General features: G+C 49.8%; 2 protein-coding genes and 1 pseudogene across 8 annotated transcripts; 1 reads left to right on the top strand and 2 right to left on the bottom strand.

Annotated features, from left to right (window-relative positions):
- The first annotated feature begins 3,168 nt into the window (after positions 1-3,168).
- On the top strand, positions 3,169-10,198 carry SLC5A2 (solute carrier family 5 member 2). 5 transcript variants are annotated; one of them, XM_037130449.2, is made up of 14 exons: positions 3,169-3,327; positions 3,927-3,998; positions 4,074-4,178; positions 5,061-5,225; positions 5,536-5,641; positions 5,849-5,929; positions 6,075-6,304; positions 6,654-6,789; positions 7,024-7,131; positions 7,250-7,400; positions 7,523-7,691; positions 7,767-7,982; positions 8,724-8,853; positions 10,089-10,198. In XM_037130449.2, exons 1-14 carry the CDS (start codon positions 3,190-3,192, stop codon positions 10,175-10,177), a joined length of 1,896 nt encoding a protein of 631 aa, XP_036986344.1. In that variant the 5' UTR covers positions 3,169-3,189; the 3' UTR covers positions 10,178-10,198. The 5 variants fall into 5 exon arrangements, with proteins under 5 accessions (XP_036986344.1, XP_036986342.2, XP_036986340.2 ...); XM_037130447.2 differs by lacking the exon at positions 10,089-10,198 and adding an exon at positions 8,935-9,346; XM_037130445.2 differs by lacking the exon at positions 10,089-10,198 and having other exon boundaries at positions 8,724-9,346.
- RUSF1 (RUS family member 1) lies at positions 8,132-26,218 on the bottom strand. Of its 3 annotated transcripts, none has more exons than XM_053671521.1 (13): positions 25,900-26,218; positions 25,593-25,707; positions 17,874-17,919; positions 16,202-16,234; positions 16,006-16,111; positions 13,700-13,801; positions 11,891-11,961; positions 11,628-11,812; positions 11,489-11,546; positions 11,017-11,087; positions 10,194-10,337; positions 10,014-10,118; positions 8,132-9,511 (listed from the first exon to the last, which is right to left on the bottom strand). In XM_053671521.1, the coding sequence occupies exons 1-13, from the start codon at positions 26,197-26,199 to the stop codon at positions 9,414-9,416; spliced, it is 1,434 nt and encodes a 477-aa protein (XP_053527496.1). In that variant the 5' UTR covers positions 26,200-26,218; the 3' UTR covers positions 8,132-9,413. The 3 variants fall into 3 exon arrangements, with proteins under 3 accessions (XP_053527496.1, XP_036986345.2, XP_036986346.2); XM_037130450.2 differs by having other exon boundaries at positions 10,014-10,091; XM_037130451.2 differs by lacking the exon at positions 10,194-10,337 and having other exon boundaries at positions 10,014-10,091.
- On the bottom strand, positions 21,208-25,580 carry LOC119038041 (thioredoxin reductase-like selenoprotein T; annotated as a pseudogene).
- Positions 26,219-26,257: the final 39 nt, after the last annotated feature.

The following is a 26,257-nucleotide window of genomic DNA, read 5'->3' as shown; positions in this document are numbered from 1 at the left end:
GAACACTCCTCCTTCCACTTCTCCGCCTCCGACCTCCTTCAGCTCTCTCTCTATATTTGAAATAAGCACTTAAACTGTCCGCAGTCCCCCTGATGCCCCCATTTTGTCTGATTCCCAGGGGGTGGGTTTTCCCCTTCTTGTAAGACCTTCAGAGGTGGGCTCCATCCAGAAGTGCCAATCTATGCCCACTCTTTCAGTCTGGGCACTAAGGCACAGCTTCCCTCTTATAGTGTTGATTCATAACGTCTCCCCCAGGCAGAGGGTGACACTCTGGTCAGAGTGGTAGCTGGGGGGAGCACTGGGGGCTGGAGGAGCTAGAAGGAGGCTTCTAACTGGGAGTCACAGAAGGCTTCCTGAAGGAGGTGACACCTGAGCTTGGTCCCAGCAGAAAAGGCTGGGGTTGGGGGGGGGGGGAGGAGGATTAGGTGTGGAGAAATCCAGACTCCATCTGAACTCCCAAGCCCCAGAGGCCTTTCTGAGCCCCCAAACCTTCACCTTGTTTCTTGCAGTCCCCTAGGGAAGGGGCATGGACTCCTGGGCCCAAATTATAGGGGCGTTTGAGGATGGAAATGATGGATCCTCAGAGCCGCTTCCAGCTCAAGGAGGAGTTAGCAGCCAGAGGGAGCATGTGTGGGGAGGAGGCAGTGAGGTGTTCTCCGTCCCTGCCGCGGGCCGACTCCCAGATCCTTTCCTCCCGGAGGCTCCGCCCCCTGGGCCTGCCCTGGCCTCCTGCCCTTCTCCTTCCACACGTTCTCCCTGGGCAGTGCTGTCCTCCATCCCCTGGATTACGGCCACCTTCCTGTCTTGAGGATGCCCAAACTGGTCATCTCCGGTCTCCATTCATTTGCCAACAATTTGTTAAGTGTTTACTGTACCAGGCTCTGTACCAGGTGCTGGGGGACCACAGGGAACCAAGTAAACATGGTCCTTGCCCTCATGGAGCTGACGTCTATCCAGTAAGGGAGACAGGTGACAAGTGACAAGTGTGATGAAGTAATGGGACTTCTATGACTGCCTAGCACCACCCTAGTCCTTTAGTACTAATCACTATTACAAATACATGTTTATTTGTTGCCTTTTTATGTTCGTTTCTGAAACTGGAATACAAGCTCCCGAGAGCTTGTCAGATGACATACGATGTTTTTGTCATATGATACCGTCCAGTGTCTAGTATGGTATGTGATATGTGCTCAATACATGTTTGTTAATGAAGGGAGGAGCAAGGAAGAAAGGAAAGGTGGGAAAATGAGAAGAAAACGAAGAGAACTAAGAGAAGGGATTAATTGAACCAGTCAGAGAAAGCCTTTGTGAAAATGTGATGTCTAAGCTGAGACAGCTGAGAAAAAGCCAACCAGGCAAAGAGCCTGAGGAGAGCATTCCTTCCAGGCAGAAGAAGGAGAAAGTGCAAAGGCCAGGAGGTAGAAAGAGCTTGGCATACTGGGAAAAAGGAAAGAAGGCCAGTGTGGCTAGATCAGAGCAAGGAAGGTGGAAAGTGGCAGGAGGTGAGATCGAAGAGGAAGCAGGTGCCCCATCATGACAGGCTTTGAAGGCCACAGTGAGGCACTTCATTTCCTCAGGCACTTCAAATTCATCGTCCCTGGAAGCAGACACTGTGGGTGCCCTTCCCGTATCTGCTTGGCCCACCTGGGAAGTCATGTAGACAGTTCCCCGACACCCAGTCCCCCTAGCTGTTTCCTGAGCTTCGGTCTGAGGGTGCTCTCTGATGGAGGGAGCCTGCTCTTGTAGCCCCCAGGGCCAAAGTGGGTGGGGAGGTTTTAGAAGCTCCAACTAGTTAGAGACTGAAACTGGTGAAGAACTACCCTAGCTGTCTGACCATCCGAGGGTCAGTTTTGAGGTGTGTTCTCCACAGAGTCTGAGAGTCCCCCATTGGGATTGTGTTCCAGTTGTTCACAGTGGTAACCTGTCAGTGGACATATTCTTTATTGGCTTTTCCTACTTCCCAAATCCTCACAGTCCTTATTGGTATCACCTCCCCGGTAAAGTTCTTGCACTCCAATTCTCATGTTGGGGTCTGCTTTTTAAGGCACTCCTAAACGTAGCTCATTATATTCCCCACCTCAGGCACAAAGTCAACTGCTATAGTCAGACCTCCAAGTCTGATCAGTTCCTGAAGGCAGAGAGAGGTACAGCTATTCGGCAACCCCCACCCTTCTTGTATCCAGCCCTGTGCTGAGCAACAGAACTCCAGAGATAAATCGGGTAACTTCCATCTTTTGGGGAGGCTCAGACCTGGACCCAGACAAGGGCCAAACTGTGTGCTTGGAATTGCATCAGAAGAGTCAGAGAAGTCTTTCCTAAAGAAGTAACATGAGCCCTGGCTGGTGTAGCTCAGTGGATTGAGCACAGGCCTGTGAAACAAAGGGTCGCTGGTTTGATTCCCAGTCAGGGCACATGCCTGGGTTGCAGGCCAGGTCCCCAGTAGGGGACACATGAGAGGCAACCACACATTGATGTTTCTCTTCCTCTCTTTCTCCTTCCTGTCCCCTCTCTCTAAATATAAATAAATATATTAAAATTTTTTAAAAAATAAAAATGAAGTAACATGAGCTGGGTACCGAAGACTGAATAGGAGTTAGCCATTTGGGAGGCAGGGAGGCCTCTAAGCAGAAGGTACAGCTGAGGCAACAGTTCTGGGGCGTAGAAATACACGGGCAGGGCAGAACAAAGGAATAGGAAGGAAATAGAAGGAAACTCTAGACCTGGTATTTGGTATGGGAGCAAGGGAAAGGATGGGCAGGAATTGGAGCAGGGAAGGCCTTGAACATCAAGCTGAGGAGCTTCTGCTTCCGCCTGAGTGTGATGGAGTGTTTCTGAGCAGGGGTGTGACGATGTCAGGTTGGTGTTGGAAAGTGATCCCTCTGGATTAGTCAGAACCAGGGGGCTGGCTCAGCCAGGCTCTCTTGGTCAAAGCTAAAAAGTAGGCAGTTTTAGGGGATGAAGTGATATTGAGCCCGAGGCACTGGGGAAAGGGTAGGGGATAAGGCCCGGGAAGGAACTTGAAAGGGCCCACCTCCCCAAAACCGATCTTCTGCCTTGATGTGACCTGATTCAGTTAAACAAAGCCAGGGAGGCGGGACAAGGCCTGGATGATTTGTCAACTCACTGCACCTGAGGTAACCATTAATCTCTCCCCCGGGAGAATCCAAGGGCTGGTCCCTTGAGGGGCAGATGTTGGTCAGAATGGAGGAGCACACAGAGGCAGGCTTGCCACCAGGGCTGGGGGAGCAGAGCGCCTTAATCAACAACCCTGCCGACATCCTGGTCATCGCTGCTTATTTCCTACTGGTCCTTGGTGTTGGCTTGTGGGTGAGAAGCGGAGGGGTGCTGCTGGGGGCCAGGTTTCTGGTGCATGGGGGGAAGTCTCGGGGAGACCTCGGGTAGCACGAGGGGCAGGATGCCTAGATCTGTGAGGGAGAAAGCAGGGGCTGGGGAAGAAGGAGCAAGTACGTCTCTCCACTGTTCTCTACCCCCACAAGTAAGTCTTTTGATAGCCTCGGGGAGGCTTAGCCAACACCCATTCTTTGTCTTTCCATTTTTGGATTGGGCTAGTATTTTCCTCAGGAATAGCATTTTAAATGACTCCTCTGAACAGAGGAGCCATCTACATAATGTAGATGGTCAGCCATCTACATTATGGCTGACCAGAGCCATAGGCCGGATCCAAGGCCCCCAGGAAAGTCAGGCCAAATCTAGCCACACTCAGGCTTGGGTAGTTGGACACCTGATTAGGGCATGGGTGGCTCTTGGTGCCTGGGAAGGGAGTGTGGGGGTGGGGTATGAACCATCAGGGAAGCTGAGCACTGGTTAATCTTCAGCCTGAAACAAGGCTGAGGAATGTGTTGAAGAGGCTAATGAGGTCCAGAGATGTGCCCTGATCCCAGGTCTCTCCAACTCCTGTCTCCCAGTCCATGTGCAGAACCAACAGAGGCACCGTGGGTGGCTACTTCCTGGCAGGACGAAGCATGGTGTGGTGGCCGGTGAGAGAGGCTGGGCTGTGGAGTGGGAGGGGCCCAGAGAAGCAGCCTGGCTTACTCATACCTCTGGTCACCCAGGTCGGGGCCTCTCTCTTTGCCAGCAACATCGGCAGTGGCCACTTTGTGGGCCTTGCAGGAACCGGTGCTGCAAGCGGCTTGGCTGTGGCTGGATTTGAGTGGAACGTGAGGCCCCTTTTTGCCAATAACCCTCACCCCCAGTGGGAACCTTTGGAAGGGTAGTGCCTAGATAGGCTCCAAGCAGGAAGAATGTGAGGGTAGATTGTGGGGTAGTGTTGGGGTTCAAGTGAGGGTCACATGTCCCGCATGGAGGCAGAAGGATGTAAGAAAGGATGTACCACTTTCAGGGTAAGGATATGTCCTGTTCCTGACTTGCTGTTTGAGCCTGGACCAGCCACTACTTCCAGTGGCCTTGATTTACTCCTATCTGAAGTAGGATGAACAGTCTCAAAGATAGTGAAGTGCTTGGTTTTTGTTTTTTTTTTGCTCTCTTAAGTGGTGGCCCAGTGAAGATGTCAGGGCCAAATTAAAGCTCCTTGCAGAAGTGGGAGGGAGACAAAGCTCTGAGACTGAGACTTACCTTGGAAAGCTGGAGAGAGAAGGGCTTCAAGCTCAGGGCTTCCTGGAGGAGGCCTCCAAGCTGAGCCTTGATGGTTTCTTGAATGGAGAGGAGAGTGGAAGCAGCCGTTCCTGGCAGAGGCTGGGGTCAGGCCGAGGGGTCTGTGCTTGGACTCATGTACTTGAGGGTAGGGGTTAGGGACCCTATCTTGCGAAGGACTGGCCGGGGGTCATGGCCTGGAAAGGCAAGGAGGGCTGTCGTTAAGGGCTCAGGAAGGTGTCAGGACTATGTTCCTTAATGCCCAGGGCTTAGAGATATCGTTTGTATTTTTATCCTCTGGGCCCCAGATGTGAACTCGCCTTTAGAACAGCATGCTTATGGAAAGAAGGTCTCTCATACTCTGGGGGGGGGGGGGGGGCTGGGGAACACGGATGTGCTCAGGGCAGGATCTCAGGGAGTCACTGTCAGCTGTTGCACTGTGCCCACAGGCGCTGTTTGTGGTGATGCTACTCGGCTGGCTCTTTGCGCCGGTGTATCTGACCGCAGGCGTCATTACAATGCCACAGTACCTACGCAAGCGCTTCGGCGGCCACCGTATTCGCCTCTACCTATCCGTGCTATCGCTTTTTCTGTACATCTTCACCAAGATTTCGGTGCGCATGTGCAGTGGGTGGAACCAGGACCTAAAAGGCAGCAGGATCACAGGGTCAAGGTCTTTAGAAAGCCCTGGAGGGGAGAGTCCGAGGAGAAATGGATGTAAGATCCTGATGGAGGCAGGGCCTGGAAGGCATGGATTTCTGGAGCCATGGCCACAGTGGGTGGGACCTGCGAAGACCAGGCCATGGAAAAAGGAGGGAACCTTTGAGGCCTGGCCACATAGCATTGTGGTCTGGGCAGGAAATGAACCTAGGGCCCTGCCCTGGCCTTTGGGTCCTGATTTGCGTGTTCTCTGCTTACCCCGAGGTGGACATGTTCTCCGGGGCAGTATTCATTCAACAGGCTCTGGGCTGGAACATCTATGCCTCCGTCATTGCACTCCTGGGCATCACCATGGTCTACACTGTGACAGGTGGCCGCGGCAGGGGCTTGGGGAAGGGAATAGGCTTGGGAGATGTGGTAAGAGCCTCACTAGGCCATACTCTGCTCACCAAGGCCTGCCTTCTGTTTCCCAAGTGCATGAGGCTGGAAATGGGCCATCTTTTCCATATTAGAACGACAGGGTCTGTACTAGAAACGGCCTGTCTGGACCGTCCCCACTGACCCAGGACCATTGCAGGAGGGTTGGCAGCACTGATGTACACGGACACCGTGCAGACCTTCGTCATTCTTGGGGGGGCCTTCATCCTCATGGGTTACGGTATGTCCCAATGGGGGAGGGGCATGGAGGTCACGTGTTGCAGGGCTTTCACTCTGGGAGCTGGGGCATCCCAGGTCTCAGGTGTGTGGGCTGTAGGGAGGGTCTTGGGGGGGCGCCAGGTCCCCTGACGGTCTTGCCCGCACAGCTTTCCACGAGGTGGGCGGGTATTCAGGGCTTTTCGACAAATACTTGGGGGCAATTACATCGCTGACGGTGTCCGAGGATCCCGCTGTGGGCAACATCTCCAGCTCCTGCTACCAGCCTCGGCCCGACTCCTACCATCTGCTCCGGGACCCTGTCACGGGGGACCTACCATGGCCGGCTCTGCTCCTGGGACTTACCATCGTCTCTGGCTGGTACTGGTGCAGTGACCAGGTGCGAAGTCAGGGCTTGGGTGGGGAGCCAGGCTTGGGCAGCCAGCCAGGCTGGGGCAGAACCAGAACCACTGTGACTGCCAGTGTGGGGTGGGGGCAACCTGAGATGGGTGGAGCCTGAAGCCCTGTGGTGGAGCAGGGTCAAGTGGCGGTCTGACAGGTCAAGGACCCTGCCAGGATGGAGCTAAATTCCAGGACGTTGGATCCAACCGGCCAGGGCTGCGTATGGAGCAGGATTGCTGCAGCCCTAAGCCAGGAAGGGCTTGATTTGGAGCAGCAAGTTGAGGCAAGGCCTGAGGGGTAGGACTAGCTGGGAGTGGCCACAGGTAGTTGAACGCCACTGGTCACAGGTCATCGTGCAGCGCTGCCTGGCGGGGAAGAACCTGACCCACATCAAGGCGGGCTGCATCCTGTGCGGCTACTTGAAGCTAATGCCTATGTTCCTCATGGTCATGCCGGGCATGATCAGCCGCATCCTCTTCCCAGGTAACACATGCACCCCGACCCGACCACGTGTCCTGTCCCTCATCCAGACCCTTTCTCATGTAAGGATCTGGGTGCCTGCTTTCCATACCTGTTAGTCCTAAGATTTGGAAAGTCGGTCATCCAGTCCCACCTCCTTTCAGGAATCCCACCTCACCTCCATTAGAATTCCCAGCCCCCACTTCAGGGATCCAAGTTCCCGGACCTGTCCTAGCTGTGTCCTGCCCTTTCCCCCAGACGAAGTGGCGTGTGTGGTGCCCGAGGTGTGTAAGCGCGTGTGCGGCACTGAGGTGGGCTGCTCCAACATCGCCTACCCGCGGCTCGTCGTGAAGCTCATGCCCAATGGTGAGGGCGAGCACCCAGGCTGCCCCTGCCCGCAGGTGCAGGCATTCTTTGGAGACTGCCACTGGAAGGAATCACCCACCGCCAGCCCCGCACCCTCACTGCTCTCATTGGCTCACAGGTCTGCGTGGACTCATGTTGGCGGTCATGCTGGCTGCACTTATGTCCTCACTGGCCTCAATCTTTAACAGCAGCAGCACACTTTTCACCATGGACATCTACACGCGCCTGCGGCCTCGTGCAGGGGACCGCGAGTTGCTGTTAGTAGGACGGTGAGACTGCAGGGCTCCTCCCCCCCCCCCCCACGAGTCAGCCCTGGAGGGGGACCGGAAGCACTTGGTAGGGTTAGGGAAGAATGGGGTCCTGGGTGAAGTCTCATGGCTGCTCACCGCAGGCTCTGGGTGGTGTTCATCGTGGCAGTGTCGGTGGCCTGGCTACCTGTGGTGCAGGCAGCACAGGGCGGACAGCTCTTCGACTATATGCAGGCAGTCTCCAGCTACCTGGCACCACCTGTGTCTGCGGTCTTCGTGCTGGCGCTCTTCGTGCCCCGCGTCAATGAGAAAGTGAGCATGTGTGTACATTGTTTGCGTGGTGCTGGGCTTGGGTATCAGAAGCGGCTGACGCTCTCTATCCCGCAGGGTGCCTTCTGGGGGCTGATTGGGGGCCTGCTGATGGGCCTGGCGCGCCTTATTCCGGAGTTTTCCTTTGGCTCTGGCAGCTGCGTTCAACCCTCCGTGTGCCCAGCACTCCTCTGTGGGGTGCATTACCTCTACTTTGCCATCGTGCTCTTTGTCTGCTCTGGCCTCCTCACTCTTGTAGTCTCACTGTGCACAGCACCCATCCCACGCAAGCATGTAAGTGGCAGCCTCTGGGCAGGCACCAAACAGGTACCGTGTTTGCCAGTTTGCTTCTAGGTACACCAGTGGAGTGACCGAATTTTCTGTTAAGGACCATTGAGGGCAGGCTGGGGGGTCCAGTTTGAAGTTGTATTTGCAAAGCACAATGTTTTTACTTAGTGACATTTATTGGAGGTTTGGGGGAGGTGGCTTGAAAAAGTTTGTAGGGGGAAGTGATAAAGCTCCCTACTTCCTTGGCATGGCCTTTGGGACTAGAAACACAGGAGATGATTGGTGGCTGAGAAGGACACAGAAGGGCCTGGTCTTGTTCTGCTGCAGGGCAAGTGCCTGGAGGCAGGGCTGACTGGGTGTGGGGGTAGGGGACTAGATGACAGAGCCAGGCCCTGGAGGATGGGCTCAGGACTCCACAGGTGGAGAAGTGGGTGGAAAGGCGACAGGAGGAAATATGAGCAAATATCTACATGGACTGTAAGACTGGAGTCTAAAGTACTACAATTTTAAGTGCAGACAGGGGACCTGGGGTGATGAAGCAGAGCCAAGAGCTTTAAACACCCAGCTGAAGAGCTTGGGTTTAGCCTGAGAGCAAAAGACAGCCATACATCATGTTTGAGCTGCTCCCGGGCTAGGTGTACAGGCCGGACAGAGGGAGGCTAGCAAGTGGTAGTGTGGATGAGACACCAGGGTGTGGGGCTGGGGGAACAGAACTCCCACTGGTTCCCTGCTCCCACCTTTCCCCAGCTCCACCGCCTGGTTTTCAGTCTCCGGCACAGCAAGGAGGAGCGGGAGGACCTGGATGCTGATGAGGTGGAAGGTTCAGCCTCAACCCCAGTACAGAACGGGCATCCCGAGCATGCAATAGAGATGGAGGGTAAGTCTCCAGGAGGTGGGACTACGGAGGTGGGGGAACCAAGTTCCCTCAAACTCACTGTAGGGCTTCAATTTTTCCCAGAGTCCCAATCCCCAGCACCAGGCCTGTTTCGCCAGTGCCTGCTCTGGTTCTGTGGAATGCGCAAGGGCGGGGCAGGTAGTTCCCCACCCCCCACCCAGGAGGAGATGGCTACAGCAACCAGGCAGCTGGAGGACATCAGTGAGGACCCAAAATGGGCCCGTGTGGTCAACTTCAATGCCCTGCTCATGATGGCCGTGGCCACTTTCCTCTGGGGCTTTTATGCCTGAGGCCAACTATGTTGGGACACCATGAGACACTCAGGGCAGGAGGGAAGGAGGAAGGCCACAGTTCCCTTTCTAATTTGTCTGCCTGGAGCCCAATCCAGGCTAAGACTGGCAGTTATGTACTGAGGCCTTGGCCAAACAGCCACAGCCGTTCTCCACGCAAAAATAAAGCTACCCTTTTCCCACGCTCTGCTGCAGTCAAAGTGTTCTTACTTCAGGATTTTAACCTGGGATGTAGCCCTCCATGTGGGCTGCTCACAAGATCTTCTTTTCGGGAGACAAGAGCCAAGTGGCCCTCCACTCATCCACCTCTAGCTGGTGCTTCTCAGTCTTCCAGCCCATATCCTGCAGTCCTGGGGAGAGGTCATGGGGTTGGGTTATGGGTACTACAGGGACTCCTGGACAGGAGTCTGAGCTTACCCTGGAGAGAGGGGTAAGGAGCAGCACAGGCTGGGTAGAGGCTTTATGTCCTGCTCAGGCTTCCCTTGCCTCTGCTGGGTGATCTCTGGCATAAAATGAGGCTAAAACTTCATCTGGTTACAGCAAGAATTCATTGAGCTAGCACATGGTAAAGGGATGGAATGGAGTATGTGCTAATTAAAGATTAGCACCTGCATTTGTAAGCCTCCCCTCACTCCCAGTTCCTCAGTGCCAACTGGGATTTATTATGGAGACTCAACACTGACAAAGCTTCAGGGAGCATCCTAACCTCTCCACTGCACAGATAGGGAAACTGAGGCCCAGACTGAAGCTCACAGAGAACCCAGGTCTACCACCTCCCAGGTGGAGGGGATGGGGGTAGGCACAGCCCCTGGGGAGAAGGCCTCAGAGGCCAAGGAGCCTGGAGGATGTTACCTTTCAAGAACTTTGGGAATAGCTTGTCCAACACTTGGTGTGTGTCCTTGATGATGACCCAGCTTTCTTTCTTAGGACCTGGATGGGGGTGCAGAACCAGGAGCTCTTGGGTTCCCAAGCTGAACATCCTCTGTCCACCCCATTCGGAGTTATCAGCAGTCTAGACTGTGAGGCTCTTACCTGCCCGTACTCGGTTCCTCAGTTCCTCCAGCTCTCTTGGGAGGGGCCCATCTTCCTGCAGGGCTCCAAGCACCAGCCCATGTGTGGCAGCCCTTAGGATGGTCTCAGGGCCTGCCATCTGGCTCAGAACAACCTGTACTCGGTCTGGAGACCCAGAGACAGACTGGCACCAGAGAGGGCCACTCCCCAGACACCTGACCCATCACTTGCTTCATTCCTGTCTGACCCCAGAGGCCCTCGCCTGGCATGGAAGGCCGTCTCTCATTCTTTCCTTTCTCACTTCATCTCCTGTTGCTCCCCAGTGCTCTGGCCAAACCAAAATGCCCAATTTCCAAATGCAACTTCACAGCAGCTCACCGAGGTGGGTTTATTTTGCATGTTTGTAATGGCTGGTGAGAATAAGCACCTTTTAACATATGACCAGCAGACCAGTAAACTCTAGTACTATTTTCCTCAAGAAGTGACTGGATGGGAGAGGAAAGTAGTCCCCCTGAGATAACTAAAAGTCATGAACTAATTTAAGTAAGTGTGTCACAATATACAAAGTGCTTTTACATAACTACCTCATTTGATCCTCATAAAAACACTGCAGGTAATAAGGCAGGTATCGTTAGCTCCATTTTACAGAGGAGTAAAGTGAACTTTATGGCACATGCAGCTCTAATCCAAATGCATCAAGTCTGAGTCTAGAGCTCCCTCCAGGACACCAGGTGAACTCCAAACTGTCCAGAGCTTGTCCGGGGCTTGTGGCCCTGGGGCTGGAGGGATGAGAGGTTGACCCCAGGTGGATGAGCCTAAGGCTGGGAGAACAGGGCACACTTACTTTGTGACTGGTCCCAGTGAAGAAGGTAAGGTTCTCGGTGTCCCTCAACCAGCTGCTGCAGCTCAAAGACACTGAAGGAAAGAGTGTGGTGGGGGAGGAGAAAGCAAAGGCAGGAGTGAACAGCCACCAGTTAACTGTCCACACTTCATCTGTCCTTCACCCACTTCCCATCTATCCCTTAGCCATTTGCCATGTGCCCCACAGCCACCTTCCATTCTTTACACATCTTGTCATCCATTATCCCACCCACCCACTCTTCTTTCATCTGACAAATATATCCTTTATACTGACTCTACATTACACATTCAGCTGCACTCAAGCACCCATACTGACCCCACATCTGTTCAGTGGAAATAAAGAACCTAGAGCAGAGGTGGGCCTGGTCAAGGGAAGCCACTGTGTAATTAGAACAAGGCGCATGCGTGGGAGCTGGAGACCAGTAGTCATGAGTGAGAGATACTGGGCTACTTACCTGGAGATTAAGCGATGCAGGGGGACCCCCAAGGACAGAGACAGAGACGGCCAGAAACCTGTGGGAAGTTGGAGTCAGGAGTGCCAGGAAGAGGGACAGACTGAGAGACACAGGACTTGAGACCGAGGGGGTGGGTCACCTGTCCACAATGGCTCCATCCGATTGGCTGAAGTAGGGTCAAGTACCTCCCCCCTCTGAAGGAAGTGCTTCAGGACCAGCCGAAGCCGGCCTTCATTCAGGGTCTCTATGACCAGGGCATGGACTGCCCGGTAGTTGGCATAGACGTGGAGGGCGGTGAGGAGGAAGAAACAACCGAGGCTGAAGCTGGAATGAAAGAGTGAGGTGGTCGGCAGGGGCGGAGGCCAGCTGGGCGCCTCTGTCCCACACGTGCTCTCAGCTTACCTAGGGCAATCTGACACGAGGGGAAGCATCAAGAGGCTGACCAGGAGCCCTGCCAGGTTTACCAGCGTCTCCTGGAAGATGGCAGAGGGGTTGGGATTTGGAGGGCTCCCCTCCAGGCCAGACTGAATAGCCTTGAGTGCCTTTCACAATGTTCCTCCCTGCCCCAGAACCACCCAGGTCTCCCTACGCTGATGAGGGTGCCTACTAAATTTTTAACATTTTTAGTGAATGTGCTATCATTAAAAAAAAATACCAGCTGCTTCTCTGCCCAGGGAGATACAGTGCCCTTGAAACATTTTCTTTGTTTGGCAAGGGTCACCTGAGTAGCCCTATGCTTAAGCAAGGAAATGTTCAGAGAATGAAGTTTTGTTTTTTTTTTTTTTTGGTAGTTAAAAAATGTTGAATTCCCCCCAGTAACTGCTGGGTATGCAATTACCAGCAGACACTTTTACAAAGGGGTCAAATTATGGCCTAGGAAGAAAGGCACAAGATTTAAAAACTTGAGAACCAACGTTATTAAATCACTCTGATGGCTTGAGATGGCTTGACTGAGCTCACCCTAAGAGAAAGGACTCCAGGCCACCTGCCCCCAGCTTATCATGAGGAAGGAGGAATGTAGATTGGTGCCCCTGACTACTGGGGTCTCCAGGAGAGTTGGCTCTGGCATGGAGGGGGCCTTAAGCTAGAGAGCTTTTCTTACCCAGGCACCTGGATGAGGGGGTGACCTGGAAATAGAGGCTGTGGGTGCAACAGTAAACTGGGACCAGAAACCTTGGGAGCTCAGGGACTCCCAAGGAAGAGCAGAGGGACTGCCTCTTCCCTAGGTGGGAGCAGCCATATCTTGCAGCAACATCAGCAGAAAGCAAGGGCCTACTGCAGGACTGAACATACCCCAGGTTACCTCTGTGATGCGTTACTGCCTCTGTGGACTGAGGAAGCCTGGAAGCCCTGGAAAATACAGGCTGGGGGTGGGGGAGGGCTGAGGGCTTGGAAAAAGAATAGATAAGAGATGGTAGGAACAATGCCGGGAGGTCCTAAAGATCAAGGCTTGGGTCGTACTTAGTCTTCTTCCCTAACAATCTACAGGAGAGACAATAGGAAGCACTAGTCCAACCAGTTCCTGAGGGAAGGGATGTGTCCAAGGGGACCCAGGAAACTGAATCGCTCTATTCCTCACTTCATCGTTGATAGAATGACAACAGTGAATAGCACCTGACAAGATCACTATAAAAACTTATGAGTTCATGTAAATGAAATACATGGTTAACACTTAACAAATACAGGGTTGGTGTGATAGTTAAATGATGCAATGCACATAAACACTTAGCACATGGGGTTATGGGGGGCCCAATACCTGTAGGGTTCAGCCTGTAGGGGAGATGCCACCCCTACTCCAAGCTCCCTTGGTCAGGGGAGTGGCTGGGCCAGAAGGCCTGCTAAACTGCTGACTGGATTCCTCTGGCCAGTGACCCCAGCACCTCACAAGCCCAGTGACTTGCTGAGTGCTTTAACATGTGGGGCCTCACATGATCAGAACATTCCCCTCCCAGAGAGGGTGAGGGTGAGGGCTAGGGCTCATACTTGGGCAGTGGGCAAAGGCTAAGACAAGCTTGGACTTATTGCCACCAGAGCCCGTGCCCCAACACCTGATTACCTAACCTGAAAGTCAGAGCAGGGAGTACCCGCATTTTTCTGCATGTCTCCCACTCCTTCCCTGAGGAGCACTCACATTCCTAAACTGTGAGCAAGCCTGACGTGCCTGCCCACCCCGTTCTCCCTCACACCATCCCCCTCAATTCTGCTGCTCACCTGGCTGCTATCCTTGGCTGACACGTCGGCCATGTTGTTTCTCCGGGCCTGGTGCATGGTCAGTGCAGCCCGAGTGGCCCCGCCGGCCACGCTCACAATGCACTGGGTGGAGAAAGGGAGGACTGAAGGTGAGAGTGGCCATGAGCTCAGAAAACACAGGCACTTCTGTGAGTGAGCCAAGTAAACGGCTCAAACCCGCTGGAGAAAATAAGGCCTCCAGCAACCCTGCAGCAAAACCCTGCATGCTGCCCTTGGTGCTGGTTCTCACTCTGCACAGATTCTGTTACGTCCACCCCCCATCTTATTCCAGGAGAAAACTCAAGTTCTGCCTGCCACACCACTCTGTGGACCCGGCCCCAAGGACACTCAATTTCTTTCCCCAAGGTGGAGGCCCAAAGACCCTTCTTAGCCCAGAACTCCCTGCCCTCCAACTTCTACTTTGGCTGCAGCTACTTGGCCTCCGAGCTCCCAGGCTCAGTCTGGTATCTGGTTATGCTTGCACTCTGCCTGCCACGACTAACACTCCACTCTCTTCCTGCCCCAGTCAAGGCAGATCCAAGTCTTCCAGGACATTTCAAAACCCAGAGGTTTGGATCTCTCCCTCTGCAATCTAAAGCTTATTGATAGGAGCCACTGATCATCTTCATTCATCTGATATTTACCAAGCCTTTTTTAGATGTCAGGCACAGATTTAAGTGATATAATACAGGCTCAACCCCTGCCTTCAGGAAGCTTATAAATCAATCGACGATAAGAAAAAACAAGCTGGTATGTAGACTGAGGAAACAGTTTGCTAAAAGGTAAGAGGAACGTGGTACAAATGAGCAGGAATGACCTGGGACCTGGTCACTTGGAATCTTGCAAGCCCTGTTAAACTCTGTCCCAAGAGCAACGGGGCGAGGAAGTGACCTGACCTGACTTCCACTCTTAAGAGGACGACTGAGCCACTCCGAGAACTGAAGAGGGTGAGAATGAAGGTGGAGACTACTGGGGAAGCAGTTGTGTTTTTTCAGTAGCGAGGAACCACTAGGTGACATGGAGATGGAGGAGTGACTGGATTGGAGAGGTTCAGGAGGGAAAATAACAGAACTGAATGGAGATTTAGCTGAGGGTGACAGGGGCAGAAGACATGGATGACAGCGGGCTTTTGGTTAGTGTACCTGGGGGACAGAGGTGCTGGGCATTGAGACCAGTACTCGAGAGAGGGTTGAGGGAGAGGGGTGGAGCAGAGTAAGTTCATGGCCCTGTTCTATTCCCTTATATGGAGAGACTGAGGCCCAAAAGATGCAGTGAAGAATTTGAAACACGGCAGAGGTCTCAATCCTTGGTCCACGGCAGTGATTTTCTCTGGGGTTTCCTGGCCTGGTGGGTGACAGGATGCTCACAGCATTTAGCACACAGGCCAGGAAGCTACATGTCCTCCACCACAAAGAACTGGTGCATGTGAAATGTCAGCAGTGCCCTGAGGAGAAACAGATACATGGGCCTTTGAGACGGGTCTGACAGGTCTCAAGAGTATCCAGTCTGCACCAGGTACTTAACCCTGCGGTGAAGACATGCTGAACTCTTCACCAACCTTGCTAGGCTTCAGTTTACTCACCTGGATGAAGCCAACCTGAAGAAACCATGAGGGTGAGCAGACTGGCAGAGATGAAGAGCTTGCATTTACCCCACCTGCCCTTCTAGCCTCACCATCCAGTCTATGCTCGTCTTGCCACTGGACCTTGACCCGCACTGTTCTTTCTGCTCAGAACACCCACCCTGCCCCTTAAACTCATTCTTCAGGGACCACCCCCAAGAGAGGACCTGCTCCATCCCCTCACCAACCAGATTACCTGCTGAACCCTCTTGTCCATACCCTTCTCACCGGGAATATCTGGAGCTATAATTCTATACATATTTGTTTAATTTTGTGTGGCTTTCTTTCAAAGATGGGAAGGCCCATATTCCATGCCAAACATGCAAAAGGCACTCAAAAAATATTTTATTGAAAGAAAGGTAGCCAGGGAGCTGGTCCCAAGATGTTGGCACTGGAGCACCCCTTCCCCCTCTCAGCTCAGCGCCCCTCACCAGTACTGTGGCTCTACACACTTCTTTCAACTACTTGAGTCACCAGAGAATATCTAGATGAAGAAGGACCAGAAGGTATGGTCGGGTATGAGTAGAAACATCCGAAAGTTTTCAAAGAAGTGTGTAGCACACAGGGTCCAGGCTGGCCTCACCTGTGTACCCCAAGTGAGTCCCCACACAGCAACACTAAGGAGGGTATCTCAGGTGTAGGGGTGCCCCAGAGGTGTAGCAGGTACCTTGGCCAGGTTGCTGATGCAGATGGTCACAGTAAAACAGACTGGGTATATGGGAGCCATAATCTCCAGGAACATGGCTACATCATTGAGGATGTCAGCAAAAAGTCTGGGGGAAGGGATCAGAGGTTAGATAGAGGCCAGAGGCGAGAGATATTTGTAACAGAAGACTCTCCTCCTTTCAGTCCGAGCTCCTCACCTCCACTGCTTGGCATTACAGTCCAGCTTGCTCCTATGGGGGAGGAAAGGTAGGTTAGCAATTTGGACTTAAAACAAAAACACATCTTGACACATCTTGTGGGCAGTGCTGGCCATCCTTAGGCCATGGTAGGGTCTAAAGGGCTCAGGAAAAACCACACCCCAGCCAGACACCTGTCCTAATACCCTGTCACTGCTGCCTGAAACGCCACCATTAGCTGGGACAACTTTGGTGGTCACTTAGTGTTTCCCCTCCAACTAACCCACAATACACCAAGGAATCAAACTGTCTTACGGCTGCTCCCAGTCTCTGGCCCTCTGCTGAGAGAGGCTATCCTGGGTCTCTCTGCCATCCCCCCTCCCCTTCCTCTTCTGAGGGTACTCGGCAAGAAGTCCACATATTTTGGACGGGTAAAAACTACATTATATAACCCCCTGCATTTTCCAGATAATTAGCCCAGAGAAGGAATATGACTCCTTTCAGATCACAGGGCGAGGAGGGGAATTGGCCAGGAGGAAAAGCCAGGTTCTGATGTCCAGGCCCAGGCTATTTCTATTATACACCACCATGACGGCCACCTCTCTTCTGCCAGGCAGAGTGACGCCCTGATTCATGCAAACACACCTGGGGACCACCTCCCCAATGGAGGAGATGTTGCAGCCCCCAGCACAGCTCAGAATTTGCAGCATTAGCCCTGACCTTTAACCTGAAATCTCTTAGACAGAAAGGGAGAATTCCTGGGTGAGGAGTGGGACACACATGGGAAACTCCTCAGAGAATATATGGCAAAGGCAGGACTGGACCACATGGGCCTGGTTTAGGACTCTGCCCTCTAAAGCACCCGATACCACAGGAGTACAGGCTTTAGGTCCAAATTCTAGCTCACTAGTTATAAGCTGTGTGACATGGATAAGTTCCCTCTTTTAGGTTTGCTTCACATCTGTAAAATGTACACATTCAATCCTACTCTAAAATCTTTTATAAGAACTAGAGATGATACATAAAAGTTTATGAGGCACAATTAGAGTTGTTAATAGCAGCTAGTGTTCACTGAGCACATATTATGTGCCATGCAATGCACTAAGCACTTAGTATAAACTATCTCACTGTACCTCACACTCACAATCAACAGAAGACCATCGATCACTCCTGAGGCTGCCCAGTAACTGACTTGGGGAGGAGACAGGCAGCAAAGGCCCTCAATCCCTTCTAGAGAAATGGTGACATTGATCCCATATGAAACAGGGATCCCGATGACTTGCTCAAGCCCACTCCCCACTCAGCTTGGAAAAGTCCAACTAAGTGTCTGAACCTCCACAGTGGCCTCTGGAGTACCGTCATTCCTTTTGGGCTAAGCGCTGTCCAGTTCCGTCTTCTCTTCCAATAAGCAAACAAAGGTAACTCAGAGCCTTGTGGAAAGTCAGTGCTCTTGAAGGCAAATCTGATCACAGCAATGGCTATGTGGATTCACTGCTACATGACCCTGGGCAAGCCACTTGTACTGGGTACTCTGACTAAAGACTACTTAGCTCTAATGATATAATTGCTCAGTCTCCTCTACCTTGAAAACTGGCAGGAGAGAGAAGCTGAAAAATAGAGCCAGTGTTGAGACAGACATGACTACTGTCTTGGGAGAGTAGCCAGAAGCCTCTGACCTAGAAGACAGACTCACCCCTTCCACCAGGCAAAGACGATGCGGCCCAGCATGCCCGTCGAATCTGGGGGAGAGAGGCATTGGTGAGGAATGAGGAAGGATCCTGGGGCCTGGCAGACCGAGCACTGAAAATGGCTGACGGACCTTGGGTCACTGTCCATGGGAGCTATCTGGCACAGTAAATTCTAGACAGAGGTAGCTGTATGAAGCTATACGACAGGTCAGCAGTGCCTGGATTCAGCAGTTCCTCAACTCAGTATTGCACCCAAGAGAATTATGTACCCATGCACACTGAGAGACACGGACCAGAAATCATCTTTGTAGCACTGTTCATAACAGCAAAAACTGGGAAAAATGCAAATGCTCATCAACAGAAGTGCAGATAAATTCTGGTACATTCACTCAATGGCATGTCAGGCAGATGTGAAGTCAATGGACCACTCACGTCAACATGGATGAATTCAAGTAAAACCTCATATGAAAAAGGTCAGGAAGACTATGTATAGCACAGCATACTTTTCATAAAGCTCTAAAATAAAACTGAATAATAAAGTGTTTAAACCACCAAAAGCAGCAGGAAATCTTGTGTGGAAAGTTCAGATATTCCAGCTCTTAGGTTGGGCAGTAGGTTCACAGGTGGTCATTAGAATACAAATAAATAAAAAGGATCTGAACTGCAGGCGTTGACAGAGGGCTGGGGGTGTGGGCCACAGGGAGAGGCCTCCTCAGGCCAGGGAGTCAGCGAAGCCTCTGGAATCTGCCAGACCTTCATTGCACAACAAATGCTCACACTGGGTACCTACTCTGTGCCAGGCACTGAGACACAGGGGATACCACGGTGGCCCAGAAAATTATGCTTCCAGGCTCCAAATTTAGTGTAAAAGCAAACAGCAATTTGAAAAACACTGATATAGACCAAGGATCAGTTAACTGTGATCTGTGGGCTCCAATTCCTGTTTTTGTAAATAAAGTTTTACTGGAACACAGCTGTGCCCATTCATTTATACTGTAAAAAAAAAAAAAAAAAGAGCCACTTTAAAATGAAGCCAGAGCTGCCACCCCAGAGGAACTGCCTTGCACATCTCATGCTTCGAATCTTTGGCATGTTAAAACAGGGCAAAATAATCTTTGGACTGGGACTACAGAAATCTTGTGCCTCAAAGAACTGATATTATGACTCCATGACTGAAAATTAAAACCCTTGTTTAGAACCAGCATCACTATGTTATGTTATTGGCACTAATAGAAATTCCTTCCTTCTACTGATGTAATTGCTCCCCTGACCCTTTTTAAAAAAAATATTTTATTTATTTATTTTTAGAGGGGAAGGGAAGGAGAGAGGGAGAGAAATATCAACGTATGGTTGCCTCTCGTGTGTCCCCTGCCAGGAACTGGCCTGCAACCCAGGCATGTACCCTGACAGGGAATCAAACCAGCAACCTTTCAGTTTGCAGGCCAGCACTCAATCAACTGAAAGCCACAAAAGCCAAGGCAAAACTTATTCTAAATAGCTTCACTTAAACTTTCCTTTTTCCCTTAAAATTTTTTTTATATTCAGCTTTCCCAGTAATTTTTCACTAACTCCATTAAGTCCTGGATTTAAATATGGCTAAAGATAAAACAATGTTGAGACAGGCATCAACAAAATATAAGACACCTAAAGCTATCCTCTGAAAGATAATTTCTTCACCTCAAGCAAACATGTAAAGTTAGAATCAAATCTTAGGTTCTTCATGATTGACCAGTCAGATACAAGGGTACATCCAAGTCTTGAAGTTGAAAGGTCTAAAGGCTAAAAGGTTAACTGTCACTAGTGGAATGTCCATCAGCTGGAGAAAGACCCTAGACATGCTCAGCAGTGTGTTTAACTTGCAGAATAAATCTGAGCTGGAACAAATCAAGTTAACAAGGTTTTAGCCCTACAGAGGTAACAAAATGCTATCACACCTGAAAAATAATAACCTGTAACTAACTTCCCAGCTTAACCTGCATTGACTCTTGCCATTATATGAACTTAGGTGAACAGTTCTGCAGTCTTCATTAGAAGGATAAGCCATTTTAATAGATTTTCTGCAGACTAACTTCTTCTCAGCTAGAGACTGCAGTACGTCCCACCTTGAGGCTGTTGCAACCATGAGCATCACTGGACATGCATTCAACCAACACCCAGAGACAAAGAAAGTACATAGTTGTGCCAAGTGTTTGGTGGACCCGATGTTGAATTATCTCATAACTTCTCCACAAATCCCTTTACTTCCATGGACAAATTTGAACCTACCACTTCTATTCCTAAACGGAGGCTAACATATGTGATGCTTGTAGTTATGTGACTATGTTTCTACGTTATAGTTCTATTTCTGCTAAATTACTCTTATAGTTTTTTTAAATCTCTTCGAAAGATATTAAATTAACTGAAGAAAAAATTTATTCAGCTTTGTTCAAGTACAACAAAATTCTGATATATGTTAGGCAAGTGAAGTTAGACAAGTGACATCCATCATCTAATATTAATGTTGTAAAGAAGTTCAACTAAACTTTCTTTACTTAGACAAGTTTCAATTATCCAAAAAATGGTAAATGATCTGTTGTGTGTGAATCTAAAGTGTGTTCCTTATGAAATTATCTGAGTCAAAACAAAAACTTAAGCAGATGATTGTTAAATATGTTAGCAGGTATACTGGGCAATAAATCCAAAATTTTTATTTAACATATCTGCTTAGTTTATTAAATATAAAGGCCCAGTTAATCAACCCATTAGATTGATCAAGTCAAGACACCTGAACTGTAAGAGGACTTAAAAAGCAGTTGGTTTTGCCCTGGCTGGTATAGCTTAGTGGATTGAGCATGGGCTTGTGAACCAAAAGATCATGGTTCAATTCCCCATCAGGGCACATGCCTGGGTTGCAGGCCAGTTCCCAGCAGGGGATGCACCAGAAGCAACCATACATTGATTCTCCTTCTCTCCTTCCCTTTCCTTCTAAAGATAAATAAATAATTTTTTAAAAAGCAGTTGGTAGTTCTCTGATAATGACACACACTCAAAAACTCACATAAATTGATAGAGTACACTCTGCAAATAGGATTTCCCCCCATAATCTTGTATAATGCCCTGCTCACAATATGCAATATTTTGAAACCTATATAAATTGGACATGACCAAATTAAAGACGTCCAATTAACTTACAAAATTTTTTAAAACTTCAGCTGTGTTCCCAAGAAGATCAATTCTAAACTATAAAAAAGGAAATTGTATATAAAAATCAAAAGATTTAACAGACATCTTTTTTACAAAAATCAAATTCAAACTTGTTTTGCTACTTTTTCAAACACAACTAAGGAAAAAGAGGTGACAGCAGTAATGTTTACATTTTTTTAAAGATTTTATTTATTTTTAGAGAGGGGAAAGGAAGGAGAAGGGAAGGAGAGAAACATCAATATGTGGCTGCCTCTCATGTGCCTCCCACCAGGAACCATGCCCACAACCCAGATATGTGCCATGACTGGGAATCGAACTCGTGACTCTCTGGTTCGCGGGCTAGCACTCAATTCACTGAGCCACACCAGCCAGGGCAGTAATGTTCACATTTTTAAAAAACCATTAACTGAGTGGATTTGTGGTAGAAAAAAATAACTATAGAGTGTTACTGAATTCCACAAATGTGTCAGCACTGAAAAACTGTCTTGCACTGAGGTTTTCCAAGAGGTACATGAGCCTGCCGAGAAAACATTCAGTGTACTAATAGCTTGCTGTCTTCAGTCCAGGCCTTCCTAATGTCAGTCATGCTGCTTCTGCAAAAATCCCTTAATGTAAAAGTTTTCAGTGCTGAAAGGTGGGGCTATGATCGATGATGTGGACTGAATCCATATGCGTACTGAGTTTCACTTCGTTGTCAAGAATTTGAACAGGTTGTTGCACAGATAGAAGGTGACTAGATTCCAGCTCAGACCACACAGATTCCTCATTGAAAGTTATCTCAAATGCACCCATGAACATGCTCTGGTTTTCAATCATGTTGCTCAAGGAGAGAACCATCCTACATCCATAGGCCTTATTTTCTTGGCCCCACCTCCAGATGCTAGGATCCTTGCATGCCAAAGAAAGCAAAGGAATCCTTGACAATAATTATTAAGCCTATTAATATTAGTTTGAAGACTGAGAGGAAAGATGCTATGTGTCTATATACTGCTTGAGGGAGGTAATTCTCTACTTCAATGCAGATGTCTGGGTACCATGGCTAACAACCTGCATGCACTCCTCAAATACCTGCCTGGAACTTCAGGCAACAAATCTGGAACTTGATCAGTGGCTCCATTTCAGTTTGACTGAACTGGGCCTTTCAATTCATCAATCTAATGGGTTAAAACACTGCATCTTTAATGTCTCGCTAGGCACACTACTCAGGTTGGCCTCTGGACGAACGCCAATGCTGCCACAAGGAGCAGTGGCAAAGGCCTCATCTTATTCCAGCCAGCCATGTCAGCCACACTCAGAGTCAGACTGCAGCCAGAGCAGGGGCGGTGAGCTGCCCGCCCCGCCGCACACACAATCTGCCAAGGGCCAAGGTCCGGGAGGAGGCAGGAATCCCAAACAGTAATTCTTACTGATCTTGAATGCTTGTTGCCTCTCCCTTTCAAAAGTATTTTTAGGTTAGCAACAGATTGTCTCTGGATGTTTTTGTGACACAGTGGTAGTAGCATCAGGTTGCTGTGATGGAAACTATACAGCCTGTAAAGCAGAAAATATTTACCATCTGATCCTTCACTTATTTAGACTACCCCTTATTTAGACTACACCTTACACTGAGACTAACAGTCATTACGTTCAGGAGGGGAATCACAAGAGACCACCGAGAACCAAACAAGTGCTCATATAGTGGGCACTGGGAAGGACAGATACAACAGGCAGAAGTCTCCCAACTTGCTCAAACTTAAGGACATGGACCCTGAAGCGGGACATGCAAGAAGGGAAGCTGGGTTGTGGAAAGGGGGTTGGGAGCTTCTCACAACACAGAAAGGTGGTGATATATACCAGCCTTCCCCATTCTCCACTGGAACCGGACATACTCATCCTTTGCCACAGCCTCCAACCGTAGGCACCGAGGCCTTCTAACTAGATTACCCAATCCTGGATTTGAAGGAGACTGCGGAGCACTCTGGTGGACCCCTGAAATATATATGCCGTTCAATCTTCACATAGTCCTGACTTTGAGAGGAATCATTCCCTTTCACAGACAAAGCTCAAAGGTAGGAAAATAAAATGGGACATTTTATAAAAAAATCTGAATTTCTAGTTTTTCCAAAAGAAGCTGAAGACACAGCACCGCTGGACCTGCCTTCCCTTATTGCCATAACAGACTGGGGCTGAGCAGTGGCGATTTTGTTCAGAGACACAGGTACAGCACATCTCCCAGCCAGCCTGCTGTGCCTCTCCGTTTTTGTCTCCTGTATGTCCCTGAAGGCAAACCCCTCAGGCTGGCTGTCGTGAAGGCATCCTCCCTTTATCACTTACCTTATCCTCTTCCCTTCAAGTACATTTTATTCTACACAAAATTTTCACTGTTCATTTAAGATTTTTGTACTGGATCAACTTAGTGGCTCTGAACATGGCAAGACTGCTTTTACTGGTTGAGAGACAGCTCACTGGCCAGACTTTTTTCTTCTTTTGACTGTGCTCATATCCACACAGGTGTGTGTCCTGCACTCAAGGGTCACTGGCAGAAGAGGGACTCCTCTGCCCTTCATCAGAGGCAGTCTGCAAGGTCCCTACCAGAATCTGGAGGTCAGCACTAGAATATAGTAATGACATATATCCTCCCTATTATCTAAAATTCCACATTGTCCATGGGACTAGGAAACTTATTTCTACCTGCTTGTCTCTGCCTCATTTACAATTAACTGAGCTGTAAGATCTAGAAACTTTTGAGTTCTAGTAAGGGATAAGCTGTCCACAAACTGTACTTAGTTCCACTCTAAAATCCTAACTGACAAAAAGAGTATGGTGTTAAGAGTGAGACACAGGAGTCAGTCAGTTTGGGTCCAAATCCTGGCCCTACTAAATCTTGCTGTGCCTCAGCTTTCCCCTCTGAAAAATGTACTAACAATGGCACCCACCTAATATGGCTGCTGCAGAGACCAAGTTACATATTATGTAAATGTGCAAAATGCCTCGCACACAGTAGACTGACAAAATCTTAGCTAATAGTGTTACTATCGTTAAGCATGACAATTAATATCCTGTTCCATTAAGAGGTCTGTAACTGAAAATGACCATAGAAAAAAATTCCAAGGGAGTTTCTTATATAAAGCTCTACATACAAATTTCCTGTGTTTAATGAAAATTAATTTATAAAATTCTTTCTAATTAAGAGGGCTTTTTATAACAACAACAGGCTCTAAAGTAAATGGATACTTTTTCATATTTTAAAGTGGTCTTTTAAAATTAATCTAAAGACATATATAGGCAGCATGCTGGTGACAAGATTAGGGTGCTTAGAAATGACATGAAAATATCAACTACAGGCTCCTACTGTACTCCAGACACCTAGCAAACAGGAGAGCAATGGAAGAGATCCAAATTAAGCAGTTCGGTGGTATGAAAATGAACTCTGAACTACACCTCCTTGGTTCAAATCCATGTCCTAGTAACTATGACCCTGGGCAAGTTACTTTTCTGTGCCTCAGATTCCTCATCTACAAAATGAAGGTAATGACAACACTTATCTCAGAGCTACTGTGAAGACTGGGTCAGCACATTTAAAGATTGGCATATAACAAGCATGGCTTGTGCAAGCCACAGATCACTACCACTTCTCCACTGACACACACTGTGAGAGAGCATCTTCCCAGAGGTATCTCACATTTGGTCAGTTTGCTCAGTCTAATGGTGAGGGTGTAAGCAGGAGCCTCCTGATTCTCCAAAGATCCATTGAGGCTCATCAGAGATGTGGCCAGGCTGATGCTAGAAGCAGAGCAAGCCTGACTTTGGCCTAATTAAAACCTCAGTAGGAACAGCAGTGAAATACAAAGAACAGTGGAGAGAGCCATGGGTTCTGATGTGGAGCACATGGCAGTTTCCCTTTTCTTCTGTTTCACTCTCTAGGTAGCATGGTACCAAACTGTATCTTCTATTTTTTATCTGCGGTTTTTCAAAAAGCTGTGCACATTCAACAAATGATTACTACAGTTACTATTTATAACATCATCTAGTATTACAGAATCTAAAATGCTTTTCTTTCATTTTTCTCAGAACCTCCTAATCTCCTACTCAGAACGAACTACAATTTTTTTTTCTAGTACTAACCAATTTCCCACACCCTAGGCAGCTGGCAGGTTTCTTTACTTTACGCAGTCCTCCACAAAGAGTCCAGGGGTAAAGGGGAGAGGGTGATTAAGGATCTGGGCTCCAGATAATTTAGGGACTCGACATGGCGGCAAGGCTGGGGTGTGGGATGGGGACAGAGTATTCCAGCAGTGTGTAGCTACTCACTGAATAACGCCAATAAAATCTTTAAAACTTACTCCGCTTTTTTTTTCTTTAGCAGGATACAAGGCACTATTCTAAGCACTAGGGAGATCTGGCTCCCTGACCTAATCAGGTATAGGTCCATAATTATACCGATCACAGCACAGAGGCCAGAACACTGGGAGAGCGGTTAAAGGGAGGCCGAGGTCCTTAACCGAAGGAAAAAAGAGGAGGCTATGAGCAGCGATAGGTCAGGCTCTAGGGGTCCAGCTTACCTTTCACTATCCAGGTGGCCGTGGCAGCTGAAACAGAGGCTTTTGCATTTCCCACCCCTATGCCTAGCAAGACTGCATGGGTGGCCAGGGAGCCCGAGAGGCTGGAAGCAAAGGCCTGGAGAAGAAAAGAAAAGGGGTGAGAAGTGGCCGCAGGGGCATGGAGGTCTAGGTTCTGATATTAGCGCTCCCTGGTGTGTGACGTGGCACTCGTCACAACTGCGTTCTGGGCCTCAGTCTGCAGTCCATAAACGGGGAGAAGTGGCCTTCACTGTTCGGCTTACCCCCGGCTATATGCCGCCCTGCTGACCTGCACGGAATCCCAAAGTTGGTAGGGCAGGTAGTCTGGGCTGACGCTATCAGGAAAGCCCTGAGGCAGGAACACAGCCAGGAGACGCGAGAGAGTTGGAAAGGCGGTCCCGGGAGCTCCCCCTTCGCCCGCATCTCGTCCTCCGGGGTTCGCTGTACCAGCCCCGGAGAACCCCCACCAGCGCCACCCCCAGGTCTCCCACTGCAAGCTCCCGTCGGCAGCGGCGCAGCAGCCCCGGGCCGCTTGAGAGCCAAACTGCTCGGTGCACAGCGGCCCCGCACGAGTGGTGGGGCGAGCCATCCCGGATCACTTCCGGCGGTCGGACCCAACGGAAAACGTGAGCAACACGTCGGACTGG

This window comes from Artibeus jamaicensis, unplaced genomic scaffold, assembly GCF_021234435.1.
Source record: "Artibeus jamaicensis isolate MK-2021 breed Jamaican fruit bat unplaced genomic scaffold, CSHL_Jam_final contig_700, whole genome shotgun sequence".
In the NCBI taxonomy this organism is placed as follows: Eukaryota; Metazoa; Chordata; class Mammalia; order Chiroptera; family Phyllostomidae; genus Artibeus; species Artibeus jamaicensis.
This window is presented reverse-complemented; position numbering and strand designations above follow the sequence as displayed.

Excerpts from the sequence above, each read along its gene's own strand:
- RUSF1 (XM_053671521.1), bottom strand. The coding sequence starts at position 26,199 with ATGGCTCGCCCCACCACTCGTGCGGGGCCGCTGTGCACCGAGCAGTTT. Across the intron at positions 11,547-11,627 it reads GATGGAGCCATTGTGGACAG|GTTTCTGGCCGTCTCTGTCT; the intron begins GTGACCCACCCC and ends AACTTCCCACAG. Across the intron at positions 10,338-11,016 it reads TCACTGGGACCAGTCACAAA|ACCGAGTACAGGTTGTTCTG; the intron begins GTAAGTGTGCCC and ends CTGGGTCTCCAG.
- SLC5A2 (XM_037130445.2), top strand. The coding sequence starts at position 3,190 with ATGTTGGTCAGAATGGAGGAGCACACAGAGGCAGGCTTGCCACCAGGG. Across the intron at positions 5,226-5,535 it reads ACATCTTCACCAAGATTTCG|GTGGACATGTTCTCCGGGGC; the intron begins GTGCGCATGTGC and ends GCTTACCCCGAG. Across the intron at positions 6,790-7,023 it reads CAGCCGCATCCTCTTCCCAG|ACGAAGTGGCGTGTGTGGTG; the intron begins GTAACACATGCA and ends CCTTTCCCCCAG.